Raw genomic sequence first — 13401 nt, 5'->3', positions numbered from 1 at the left:
TACGTCAAGTTGCTTCTTACCCTCTAGATCACGAATCTGCAACAGAGTGTCTGTGACTCGGGCGCAAAGCAAGTGAGGCAAAGATCAGCAACATCATCTGCTTAGAGAGTGCAAACATCACCCGTAGCACGGTGAGCATCTTTTATTTTGTGCCAATTTTTGGGGTGGTGCATTTGTGTTACTTTAGCAGGTATTTCTTTGTTTGGTTTTCTGTCTTTTTTAAAATCTGTTGTTTTGCATTAAAAAAAAGAAACTACTGAATGTGAAACCCTATTCGTCATTTCTTTCTGCTTTAACAACTTTCTATGTTCAGCTAACATTTTTTGAATAAGTGATTTTATTATAAGCTCAGAATTAGGCTCATAGCTTATTCTTCTCTGCAAAATTTGCTACAATATTCACATTTCACACTGGTATCATCCTGCTCATGAAAACTACATGCTAGGTGCTAAGCTGTGTCTTTACACCCGAGGGAATGATCAACAATAATATATATCCGCAGTCCAACTGATTTTATCTCACAGAAACTGTTATCTGACATAAAAAGAGCGCAAGTTTCTGTTTCTTTCACTTTGTGTTCCTTCCATGCATATGTTTATGTCTCCCTAAGGTAGCCCCAGAGGAACATGGCATTTGCTGGGATGTTGAGTGATGAGGACATCAAAGCTGCAGTCCAGGTATGTCAAGGTGAGTCAGACAAGATGTAGAAACCTGTACGCAAGAAGACTGCTAAAAAATAAAAAAATAAAAACAATTTTGTGTAAGGGAAAAGAAACACAAGTGTACATAGATACTGATAACATTTCCAGGGGGGGAAACCTTGTACTGTGTGTTTTTCACGCTGGTTACCAGGCAAACAAACGGCATGAGACTAGATACCAAAGAGTTTCCATCAAACATCCTTTAGTTAGCTGACCCAATCACGCAAGCTATAAATCTCCTAACATGCAGAGACATTTAATTATTTATCATTAGCAATTATGTCTGCATTGCAAAGCATTCCAATCTAAATTGTTTCCTCCATAAAAAGGAAAATGTGAGTGCTTTTATGCCCTTCATTTACCAAAACCTGACTGTGATGGTTGTTTTAGGGATGGAAACCTTTTTTTTTTTTTGGATGTTTTATGCTTTGCATGTCAGTAAAAGATGGGCATATGCTTTTAAGTGAAATAAACCTGTCTATAGAATAGTCACATTAGAGGCTGTAAAGCTGAAGCTGTGAATTAATTAATTTGTTCTGGACATCCACTTCAGCGAATCCTTTGAGCTATTTTAGGATATCTTCTTGCAAAAAGCTCCATATGTTAAGAGCTTTTGGCATTTAATTTTGCATTAAAACCTGAGGCAATATTCATTTTCCTTGCACTGTTTAAATAGCATAGGTCTAGCATAAGTCTTTGATGTGCCCCAGGGTGTGTATTGGTAAATGTCATTGGCCAAAGAATGAAAGTCATCTGAGCGAATGAGTAAATGCGACGTCTCTATTCAGACCCCCACTATTCTTTCTTTCATGTCATTCAGCAATTGACCACTCACTCACTCACTCACTCACTCACTCATGTTACTGTTTGTTGTGGTCGCTCTCGTTTTCATGTTCTGTCTCCTCTCTCTCTCTCTCCCTGACCAATGTACTGAAGCTCCAGGCACATTTGACTTCAAGTTGTTCTTTGCACAAGTGGGACTGAATGGCTTGTCTGAGGCAGACAGGAAAAAAGTGTTTATAGTCCTGGACCAAGACAAGAGCAGTTTCATTGAGGAGGAGGAACTGAAGTAAGGATAGATGTGTAAACATAAACCACGTTTGGGCCCCCAAGATAATGCCAATAACTCATTTTTAGGGTAGATCATGTTTTTGTGGTTAATACAAGGTTTAGGAGTAGATGTCTCTCATTGAAATCCCTTTGGACGATATGAAATTACAACTCTGAGTTTATGTATTTATACTTATCGTTTGGTCCTCTTTTAGATTGTTCCTGCAGAACTTCTGTCCAGCTGCCAGGGAGCTGACAGTGGCTGAAACAAAGACTCTGATGGCAGCAGGGGATAACGACAATGATGACAAAATTGGGATAGATGGTATTTGCCTGTAAAACATTATTAGAAATGTGATCCAAAAACAAGCCAGTTGCACTGATGAACAATTGGCAGCAAGCAAAAATATAATTTATCTTTGAAACTTCCTTTGGTCTGCAGAAAACTAAATTCTGACTGTTTTTTTTCCTCCCTGCAGAGTTCTGTGATCTTTTGAACTGAAGACATAGATACACAAGACCACATTGCTGTGCTCCTTTCTGAATTCTTCACTCTCCACACTGGCTAAAGACAAAAAATAAGTGTCCCAAACTCTGTACCTTCCTGCTGGTTTCCTATTTGATGTATTAACACATAAAAACGTTTAACTGACAAAGGGCCAAAACTGTATGTATGCATTTTACCAATGTGGTCTTCTGAATGAAATAATAAATGGATTTCAGGTCTTATATCACTGTCTCTTGCCTTCTTCATTGTCTGTTTGAGTTTATTCTAAGGTGTGGCCAAATGTTCTCAGGTTTTTTTATAGGTAACTCCAAGGTCCAGATTGGGTGAACTAAACAATCCAAAAAGGGAAAATGATTGACAGCTCAAAATTGTTTTTGAGGGCTGACAAATTTGTGTCTCATGCATGTATATTCAGACCTCTTTACATTAATACCCCTAAATAAAACCCAGTTTAACTAATTGCCTTCGTAAGCCACCTAGTTAGTAAACTGATGTTCATATTATCAGGCTAAATCCAGCTGTTCTGTGAAGGCCTCAAACATTTGTTAGAGAATGGATGGATGGATGGATGGATGGATGGATGGATGGATGGATGGATGGATGGATGGATGGATGGATGGATGGATGGATGGATGGATGCATGGATGGATGGATGCATGGATGTATGGATGCATGGATGGATGGATGGATGGATGGATGATATCTTCTTCCTAGACTTTACAATTATGCACTACTTTTGTAATATACTGATGTATATTATAAATCCCCCCAAACAAATTAAAGTTTGTGGTGGTGATGTAACAAAATGTGGAAAAGTTAAATATTTTCTTTTTACTTAGCTCTAATAAAAAATAAAAAAAATCTGCTCTGTGGTGGAGTGAACCAAAGAGTTAAAAATAATACAGGTATCCAGAGTATATGTTGTGTTTTTTACCCTAGCTGCCTTTTACCTATTGAGCATCTGACCTGTGCTCCAAGTTTCTGCACACACATCCTTCTGCAATAGTGGAACAATTATGAGCTGCCATGAGTAATAAATAAAACATGATTATTAAATCAATGTATAAAAACAACATTATCATTATTATTATTATTGAACATTTAATAATAATAATGATTTACTAGAGGCATTTTGAGTGGTTCCTTGTTGAGAAATTTAACACCTGCCTCGACAGGGATTATAACCAAGTCCAACTTTACCAATGTTTTGCATTTAATCCCAAAATTACCTTCTTGAAATCTAGTAGTTTGCAAAAAATAAATAACCATAATTCCTTTATTAGGACATGTACTTCTCTCTGAAGGGTGACTCTCAAATTACTGCTGAGCCTGGGTTAAAAATTCATCTGTATCAGACATATCTAAACCACATGTTATTTAGGTGCAGATGGCTGACAACTAAATTAACAAAGACATGAAAATTAGATTTGTCATCAAATTGTTACCTTGTTAATACACAAATCTCTTTGGGATGCAAAAAATAGTCCAGATGATTGGCAGATTACCTACTAAGGACAGAGATATGGCAGTACAGGCCTTAAAGTCTTGTTCCAGCTTAAAGATGTTCCTGGTACATTTGAAACGTGACCCTGCCTGTGGAGGGTCAGTGAAACTCATGTAAATATACTGTATCCTATGCTTTGGACATAGGATATCATTTAGACCTATAGGCAGAGGCCAAGTGATACTATTCTAGACAAAGTCTGACGTTTTATTACTTCATATGAAAATTTAAAAATTAAAAGAAGATATATCATTTATACAATTTACAATAACTTCAAATAAAAGTGACTGACTACTGCATTCATTGTTAAATCTATTGGGATTTTAAGAGCTCACTGCATGATTTTCATTGCTGATCAATGAAATATAGAAAAATCTGTCTGGTACAAGTACAGCACATTTAAAGATCACAGCTAAACATCAGAGAAACAAAGTTTTTTTTTGGAGGGCAACACTTCAGCAATCCGTTTGAGAGGTCTAGATCACATGTTTACATGGGGACAAATTGTGTCTTGGGCCTTAAATAATTATTTTGTCTCTACAGCAATCAGGAAATCGAAAACCAAGTGGCTGCAGGCCCTTGGTGCTCACTTCTCATCATGGCCAAGGATAAGGTAACTGACCTTGCCCTGCAATCTCACTTATGAACATTTATAGTCTTCAACATCAAAATCAGCATTTTAGATGTTGGTTGTAAATCATCATACGATTGCAACATGTGCCATGAAACCAACGAGCCTCGGGCCTGCTCGGGTTTCCACACGTCTAGCTATAGGCCTAAGCACACATGGTAGCATCCTCATTTGTTCACCTAAAAATAGGTCCAGACTACTAGACACATTTTTTCAAAACCCATGCATCTTGGTATCTGATACTGAGACTCAAACGTCTGTAAATGGTGCTGCTCAAGGATATATAAGAGAGGGGGAAAGAGGCTTTTGGCATTCACTCGAGTCCGCCTTGGTTTTCACTCGCCTCAACGCAGAGCAAAGGTGAGTGGGACATGCACCTTGTAAATGCTACCACAACTTCTGCAGATTGCATTGTGGGGTGGAATGGATTCAGAGGAGGGGGATCCTTGTGGACTACCAGCTGTAGGGAGAAATGGAACCAACATAGGCAGCAGACACTTGGACCTCAGGACATTTCAGTTAACACAAAAGTTGGCCTTTTGATTTCAGAAGATCAACGTTTCTGGAAGAATGCTGGTTGGCTAGATCTAGACTGTCTCATCTTTTTGCAGCATGAATGTTTCCAGACAACATTTTTTTTAAATGTATGGCAGATATTCATGTTTGTGTGAGCAAGTGAGAGCATCATTTCGTAAGTGCTGTCACAGCTTAGCACTTTGGGATGAACAGTCAGCAGAGTGCTGTGAGGAAAACTTCTGAGGCAAAGGGAAACTCTTTAGCCAGTAGAAAACATTGCTTCTTATGATGTATGGTAGACTTATAAAGTGAAAGATGAACATCTCTAATGTGAAGCTAGGGGAGAAAATAGACTGTTTGATATTTAGTGCCTAGCTGTGTGACTTTATACCTCAAAATCTAAGCTTATGCCTTAGTCATTTGGGTTGGTGCATCTAGTATTTAGTATTTAAGATGCTCATCCTAACCTTGAGAATTGTGTTCTTTGCCTCTCAAGAATAAAAAATGGCCTTCGCTGGTCTCAACGATGCTGATGTTAAAGCTGCCCTGGCCGGCTGTGCAGGTGAGACTTACTTCCTTACTTTCTTTGCACATAACATAACATCATTTAAGCTGAACAAGGTAGCTGGGAGCAGAGAACTCTCAGTGTCATGAACGTGTCTCAGAAACTGCAAACTGTAGCCACCCTGAGACATTAACACTGTGTCAATGACGTATCCGGCGCTAATGCTGTTGGAATGTGCATTTTCAGCTGCTGACTCCTTCGACCACAAAAAATTCTTCAAGGCATGCGGCCTGGCCAGCAAGTCAGCCGATGATGTCAAGAAGGCCTTCGCCACCATTGACCAGGACAACAGTGGCTTCATTGAGGAGGAGGAGCTGAAGTAAGACATTACTTGAACACTTAAAGCTGTTAAATTTAAAGCTTATGGGCCTAAAATATGGAAGAAATCTAACATTACTGTCTAGTTTTGTACATTTATCCTTTTATATGAGGGTTGGGCTTAACCAGTGCATTTGAAACGGCCTCTTTCAAGTCAACTTAGTTATTTTTTTACCTGCCTGGTCATGCATTACATTTTGCCTAACTACCTCAAGTATCAAATTATATTTAAAGAATTAATAAAGGCTACACAACATTGATTTAATTCCCACTGTTTTGTCCACTCATCAGGCTGTTCCTGCAGAACTTCTCTGCTAGTGCCAGAGCACTCACCGACAAGGAGACTAAGGCTTTCCTTGCTGCTGGTGACAGCGATGGTGATGGCAAGATCGGAGTAGATGGTAAGGGTTATTTGCATAAACTTAGAGGCTTTAAATATAAAAAAAACATTTGAAGATATTAATCAGTATTTTGGACTGCCCAAAACCTCCTATCTGAAAAATGGTGGTTGTCTTCCCAGAGAACTTCATTGGAGATTACTTTTTTGTTACAAAGAAAGACAGCATTTCCTTTGACTTTTAAAAGTTTAAGAAAAAGCTGAGCATAAGCAGACCCACTTGTTCTCATCATCTAAAGTGAAATCCACCAATCACAAAATTCTTCAGATCAGAAGTTTTGCACTTTGGTCACTGAATTGTGCAAATGATAATTCTTGATCAGAATGGGTTCAATCAGTACTTTCCAATAATTTTTTTTTTGTAAGATTTTTGTCTTTCAGCAACTAACAGCAGTTTCATTCTACCTTTGCAGAGTTTGCTGCCCTCATTAAGGGATAAACTTCCACTGACCAAGATCCACTTCATTTCATGGAACCGCAAACTCCTCAAAGATTCGTTAATCACCAGCTGAAAGAATATTTTTTTACCTTATTTATGAGTTGCCTGCGAACTGTTTCTCAACACGGAAGACATATTTTGCTGTTAATGTTACTCAAACTGTGTTATGTGTTCAGAAATGATGACTTGTGCAAACTGTACAACACCATCTGCACTTTTGAGGAAGAGTGAAAAACCAGGAATAAATACTCTTTTGGTGTGAAGTCATCTCGTTCAGGTCAGTCTTTGGCTAAGTGTGCTGCATTTCCTAACAGAAATCATTTCAACACAATGGGCATAACAAAGAGCCAGTGTTAAGTCAGTCCTCACTTGCCAGGGTTTTTGAATGCTCAGGAGGTGCCAAGTGATAGGATAGATGATTTGCCCGGTACTTGTTCTTGTAATTGCTTAATGAGGGAGGCGTGGACTTTGGCGAGGGCTTGGGAAATGCACTGGGGCTTTTCTCACCCAGGGAAATCTGCAATAGATAGCTGACAAAGTTTGGGTAATTAGATGACCTAGTCCATATCTATTTCTTCTACAAGTGCAGCATAATCAGTTAAATGACGTGCTGTGGCAACAGGACAGCTATAAACAGCCACTGTCTCAGCAGCTGGATTGTATTCTGGCTCAAACCCACTGCAAACAACTAAACTGGTTTCAGGACTGTTTAGCAAATTACCCACTTTTATTTATTCAATATCTTTGTGGTAAACATCTTTTTTCTGGGGAAAGAGTATCTGGATTGGCCTTGAGATGAATTCACACATCTCATTTGTCATTATGAAGCCAGATTGCAGTTTCAGTGGGTTTTAAAAGTCCAGGGCATGGCAAGTCAGTAAAATGTAAACCCTCATCCCTGTCAGATAACACCCTCACCTAGTTACAGTCAGGCAGTGGTCAAAACAGAAAGTGGCTCAGTGGCTGCAGCTCACTCCTCAGCATGATGCTGCCACCTATAGGTCACAGCTCTTCAGAGTGGATTATACAAATTGTTTCATTTTTCTGTCAGAAAAAATGGCAAAGCCCTCTCAGGCATTTATTAACATAGAACAGTTTTTACAGAATGTATCTACCCTTTTACCTAACACAAACATTAATATTTCCTCCTCTATGAAAATAAATGGGTTAAAATAGGGCAGACTTAGATTTCTTTCCCAAACATCATCCTGAAAAACATTAATTTTTTTAAGGAAACGCAAAACATTTATTAAAACGGTGGTCTTAAATGCACATTACTGACATGTATCAACAAAATCAAACTCTTTGCAAAGGGAATTTATTTCATATTCCACAAAGTGTACAAATAATCCCTTAAATACACAAAAAATGCTCTGATCAGAATTAAACCTAAGGGATAGAAATTTACAAAAAGAACAGGTTAAATCATACCTTACAACTTGTAAGGTAAAAGTGGTAAAACAACCAGTGCTAAAAGTAGTAAAACAACCAGTGTGTCCAACTTACTCCAGCTTTAATGCATGCATTTCCAGTATCTCCATTAATATGGTTTCGGGTTGCCAGCAGCCCTTCCAATTCGCCAACCTCAGCAGTGGGCAGACCTATTCTTAGCAGCCAGGGACATTAAAGACTTCTTCAAACGCACCTTTTAAGCGTCTTCATTTTTGAAACTTAAAATAGACCACTCTCCAACTGCAGTGTGAGGCCCCCCTTCTTCTTCCTCCTCCTCCTCCCCGGCACAGTGTCAGTTATCTTATGCTTCAGATTTCCACAGCGTGACAGTATATAAAAGGTCATCGGGAGCACCGGGATGGTCACTGCAGTCGACTCCAGTCTTGTCTGTATCATCTGTACCCTACAAAGCAAAACACACAACTAAGGTGAGTCTGAAGAAAGGGAGGAAAGGGAAGAGCGAATACGGGATCCGCATTAAGCTTTGCATCTTTGAAAAACCTTTTTTATTTATTTCTTTTTACACTGCTTTGCAGAGGACTACTCACTGCAGTGCAGCAACTAATGAAAAAGACTAAGAGCCTACTTTTGGGAGCGTCAGCGGTAGATATGGATTATTGGTCACACCTCAGCATCTTGCAGTAGTTGCAGTTGTCAATCTCAGCTACTCGGAAGGAATCAAAAAATGCAAAATCTGCATTTCAGAAAGGATTGTGTTGAATTATTTGAAATCTGGACCCTTTCTAGTCTATTTGGAATAACACGAATTTATACTGTTTTTGTGTTTGCAAGACATGCTGTGAAATGTTTTGGAGCTATCAAAATTCTGTTTAGTTTTGTGTTTAGTTGTATGCAATGCAGTGAGCTATAATCAAGTCCCTTATATAAATAATCATGCAGCTTTAACGATTGTTTTTAAGAACAATTGTTTTTAGGAAGGTTTAAGTTAATCAATGTTTTTTCTCTGCAGATCAAAATGGCTTTCGCAGGTGTACTGAATGATGCTGACATTACTAAAGCCCTGGATGAGTGCAAAGGTGATTCCTGAATCCCTTTCTACTATTGCTTCTTAAGTATCATTATTTTTATTGATCTCCACCGTTTTTGACTCTGGCCTCAGTAGCATAATAAGCTCTGCTGATTTCAGGCGCGGACTCATTTGACTACAAGAAGTTCTTCAAGACTTGCGGTCTGTCCGGAAAGAGCGATGACGGTGTCAAGAAGGCCTTCGCCATCATTGACCAGGACAAGAGTGGCTTTATTGAGGAGGATGAGCTGAAGTAAGATGCATGACTGCAGAAAATGGGCATTAGACAGGAAACACTATAGTGATTAACAGCGCTGACTGACACAGGATACTAAAGGAATGCAGAGGGAATCTTTCATTTACAAACAAATGTGAAAGAGCTGGAGTGATCATTTTATGATGTTATATTAAAATAAAATACTATTCAGTTGTAACAGTGGGGGAATAACTTGCCTTTAAATTTGGTGTAGCCCCATACAGACAGTCTTATATACATAACATGTTTTATGGACATACATTGAGGAAGATGTATCAACGAGTTGTAACATAATTTATGCATCTGTTTGTTTTTGTCCTGTATAGCGGCTGACTCACTCCTTTACGTGTACTCCTAGTCCAACAACAGCAATACATTTCTTTATTTTTATTTTGGTGTGCCACCTTAAGTTGGTCAGTGGCAACCCATCTGGAATGCCCCTCTTAAAACTTTCTGGAGGTGCCCCGTGGTCCACCAAGCAGAATTTTAATGAATAGGTGACTTTTCCTAATCAGTGGTCGGAAAGTGAAAAGCACATAGACATCTAGGGAAAGACATCATTTGGTGTCTATTTGGTTGGTGAGTGGTGGATCAAATAGACCAAACTAGCCTGACTTTCAACATCTTTGAGGTTTGACATAAAAGAAAATCTGTACTAAATACAAGGACACATCTGACCTGGAATAACTATACATAAATGTCCATGGATCTCCAGTGTTTGAAGGGATATGTTTATTTAGCCCAACTTTTTATTTTTATTTAATAAAACTGTGTGATTAGGTTTTTTTTAAATGTGCTTTGATTGATATTGGGTAGCTAAGCACCCCTTATGTTTGTTGCAGGCTGTTCCTGCAGAACTTCCGTGGAGGTGCCCGTGCACTGACCGACGCTGAGACCAAGGCTTTCCTTAAGGCTGGTGACAGCGACGGTGATGGCAAGATCGGCGCTGACGGTACATGCACAACATAGAAAGCCCCAGACACTCATTGGATATTCCCTGTTCAAAACAGACTAACCTCCTGTGTTCTTCTGCCTGTGTCACCCTGCAGAGTTCGCTGCCTTGGTTAAGGCATAAAGACAGCAACATGACCAACAACACATGCTCTGATGGAACAACAATGCCCACATCGACCTCCCTCCTTTTCATCTGAATATGAATAATTTTTATACATTTGCTTAAGGGATGTTTCCTCCTATTTGCAACACACTGTCCAAAAGGTGATGATTGTGAATGTCTCTCGGTTGTGTTCATGTCTTAAATATGAATTTTGCTAACTGTAAAATCTATTATGCACTTTCCAGGAACTAAAGGTAAAAGAAGAATAAAATATTCTTTTGCTACGGTCTTATTTCATTGTTTTGTGTCATATCATCTATAAAAGCACTCCTCAGCTGAAAAGGCGGCAAAAAAGGGAACGTGTCTACACATACACTCTGACATGAGACATAGACAAGCCTAGGTCAGAGGGTCAGGAACATTTTTTATACAATCTATGCAAAAATCTAGATATGAGGACTGCTAAAACTGGTCTTTGCCATTGCCCATATACAAAGTCATTTTTGGTCAAGGTTATTTAGTGCAAGGGCTAAAGAGCCATACGTTGAGACACAAGGCATTAACCTATGCCGCACACACAAAACCACGCTCATTTTGTCTTTTTTTTTACACCAAGCATTTCCAAATCCATTGCCCTAACACAACTGTGTTCTCGATCCTACCCCATTATCCCTAACTTTAACCCCAGATCCCAAATAAAGCTTTAACTATCATAATAAATAAATAAATACATTTACAAGGCATCCAAATAATTTGGATCTCATAAACTCACATACAAAATGAGAGATGTCTGAAATTACATAAATCAAATGCTTCACTATGTAGTTCCATCCTGCCACCGCTAGATGGAAGTATAGATATTTTCAAGGTACCCTTCAGCAGTGTGGAAACATTGGAACAAATGGATCGATAATGAAACGTGATGGTTGCACGCTTTGCTTTATTGGTGATTATATCTGACCTTTTATTTCATCACATTTTATTTTGTTTGTGTTGTTTTTGTAATATGGACCACGTGTGTTTGAAATAACATAAATATTTATATTCATATAGTGCATTGCAATGGCATTCATACCACTTGGAATTTCTCTAATTTTGTTTCATTTTAACTAAAGGTATCAGTGATAATGACTTTTTATGTGATAGCTCAACAAAGATAACACTTGTGAAGTGAAAGGAAAGTTATACTTGATTTTCAGAATGTTTTAGTAACATTTACAGTATATTTATATTATATTATATTACATTTATATTATATTATAGTTTTTGTGGTTTCTTTTAACAAGGTCTTTCTTTTTGCCACTCTTTCATAAAGGCTAGATTGGTGAAGTGCACAACTGTGGACAAATCTTCCAACCTGAGCTCTGGATCTCTGCGGGTCCCCCAGGATTACCATGGGCCTATTGGCTCCTTCTCTGATCAAAGTGGATGGTCGTGTTTTCGTATTTTTAAAGTTGCACCATAGTTTTTCCATTTCTGGATATTGGATTGAACAGAGCTCTTTGAGATGTTTAATACTTGGGAAATTGTTTTATTAGCTAACTGCTTTAAACCTCTCCATAAGTTTCTCCTTGACCTGTCTCCTTTTCCCCTTGGTCTTCATAATGGTGTTCATAACTGATGCACCATCAAAATAAATACTTTACCATTTTCTGCTGTGAGACAGAGACAGAGGGACAGTCTGTCTAACACTGAGTTTTTTCTCATTGACATCTGTCTGTCCTCTTTACCCAAGAGAGGCGAGAAAACACCTTGTCCTGTTTCTCTGTGCGCAATCTTACAGAGCACTAGCAGATGTAAATGAATAAATGATCACCCTGTAACAGTATAGTTATCAACGGGACACATGACATTATTCATCTGTTCCAGGTAAAGTCGCACCACTCCTCTCCATCCGATATCCTTGGTCTCTTTTTCACACACCTCACTGACAAGTTGGTAGTTGGATAAGGCTTGAGAGCAAGAGGAGAGAACAAGCTTTTTATTTAATAATGCAAGATGGCTGAATGTTGCCAAAAAAGTGTACAAAGATCCGGTATGCTTCTCCTGTGCTTTTAAAAATCTGCATACTTTTAAATACATTTAATCCACTGAACTACCTGACAGAAAAAAATAAAGTATTTGTCCCTTAGCCAATTTGGAAACTTTAATCTGTTTTTTTTTTTTTTTTTTTTGCTTTTGGAAAGAATTTTGGAATAACCATAGATTGAGAGGAAATCTGCCACGATATTAGTAAGGGATTTGAAATTCCCCACGGATGGTTCATCCCTGGGTACAATTTCCAGAAGCCTAAATCTTGGCTGATTTCTTTTGATTTTTCCTTTCCCAACGTAACTGTTGGTTTTATAAGTGCATGTAAGGCAAGCTGTGCCTAAGGATTGGCATTCCAAGCAAAAATATCTAAACAGATAACATCTGTAGCCTAAAATAAAGAAATTTTGAGCTTAATTACTCTAGAATTTTTATGCATAATGCGGTTCTTTATTCAGACTTTTAAAACTAAAGTCAGGTTGATCTTTACGCACAAACCGGAGCGCAGCAACTGAGCCATTTAACTAGCTGAAGCGCATTAGAGCGCACCAGTACCAAGACTTTAACGCAAGCAGGCGCATTAAGTGGTTAGTTTCCGTTATCAAGGTGATTCGGAACATAATATAATCCAATTGCTCTTAATTCTGAATACTTTAACACATCATCATTTCAGAGCACTTTTGATCGTGTTCGGCGCTCAGTCCGACTGCGCTCTTCAGTGAATATAAAATCATATAGGACATCAGAGTGACCTTAATCAGTACAGGTGACAATGCACTTTGATGAGCACCCCTCTTCCTGGCAGCCATGCTGGCCTCCCTGACATTGGGCATCACTGTTTATATGATATTTGATCTCGGGAACCTCTGGTGTCTGGGGGAAAGATCTTTTAGTAGGATCACACAAAAATCACCATCATACATTTCATTTTACTTGTTTGTAATCTTAA

General features: G+C 38.5%; 3 protein-coding genes across 4 annotated transcripts; all 3 read left to right on the top strand.

The window, feature by feature from the left end:
- On the top strand, positions 1-2297 carry LOC124864348 (parvalbumin beta-like). Of its 2 annotated transcripts, none has more exons than XM_047359112.1 (5): positions 1-131; positions 615-687; positions 1638-1770; positions 1967-2076; positions 2231-2297. In XM_047359112.1, exons 2-5 carry the CDS (start codon positions 627-629, stop codon positions 2251-2253), a joined length of 327 nt encoding a protein of 108 aa, XP_047215068.1. In that variant the 5' UTR covers positions 1-131; positions 615-626; the 3' UTR covers positions 2254-2297. The 2 variants fall into 2 exon arrangements, with proteins under 2 accessions (XP_047215068.1, XP_047215067.1); XM_047359111.1 differs by having other exon boundaries at positions 611-687.
- Positions 2298-4660: 2363 nt separating this feature from the next.
- Positions 4661-6892, top strand: LOC124864347 (parvalbumin beta 2-like). The gene is made up of 5 exons (XM_047359110.1): positions 4661-4754; positions 5407-5472; positions 5662-5794; positions 6085-6194; positions 6604-6892. The coding sequence occupies exons 2-5, from the start codon at positions 5415-5417 to the stop codon at positions 6627-6629; spliced, it is 327 nt and encodes a 108-aa protein (XP_047215066.1). The 5' UTR covers positions 4661-4754; positions 5407-5414; the 3' UTR covers positions 6630-6892.
- Positions 6893-8111: 1219 nt separating this feature from the next.
- LOC124864346 (parvalbumin beta-like) lies at positions 8112-10713 on the top strand. The gene is made up of 5 exons (XM_047359108.1): positions 8112-8509; positions 9052-9118; positions 9229-9361; positions 10207-10316; positions 10414-10713. Exons 2-5 carry the CDS (start codon positions 9058-9060, stop codon positions 10437-10439), a joined length of 330 nt encoding a protein of 109 aa, XP_047215064.1. The 5' UTR covers positions 8112-8509; positions 9052-9057; the 3' UTR covers positions 10440-10713.
- The last annotated feature ends 2688 nt before the right edge of the window (positions 10714-13401 follow it).

This window comes from Girardinichthys multiradiatus, chromosome Y (assembly GCF_021462225.1).
Source record: "Girardinichthys multiradiatus isolate DD_20200921_A chromosome Y, DD_fGirMul_XY1, whole genome shotgun sequence".
Lineage (NCBI taxonomy): Eukaryota > Metazoa > Chordata > Actinopteri > Cyprinodontiformes > Goodeidae > Girardinichthys > Girardinichthys multiradiatus.
Note: the sequence above shows the minus strand (reverse complement) of the source record. Positions and strands in the feature narration are given on the sequence as shown.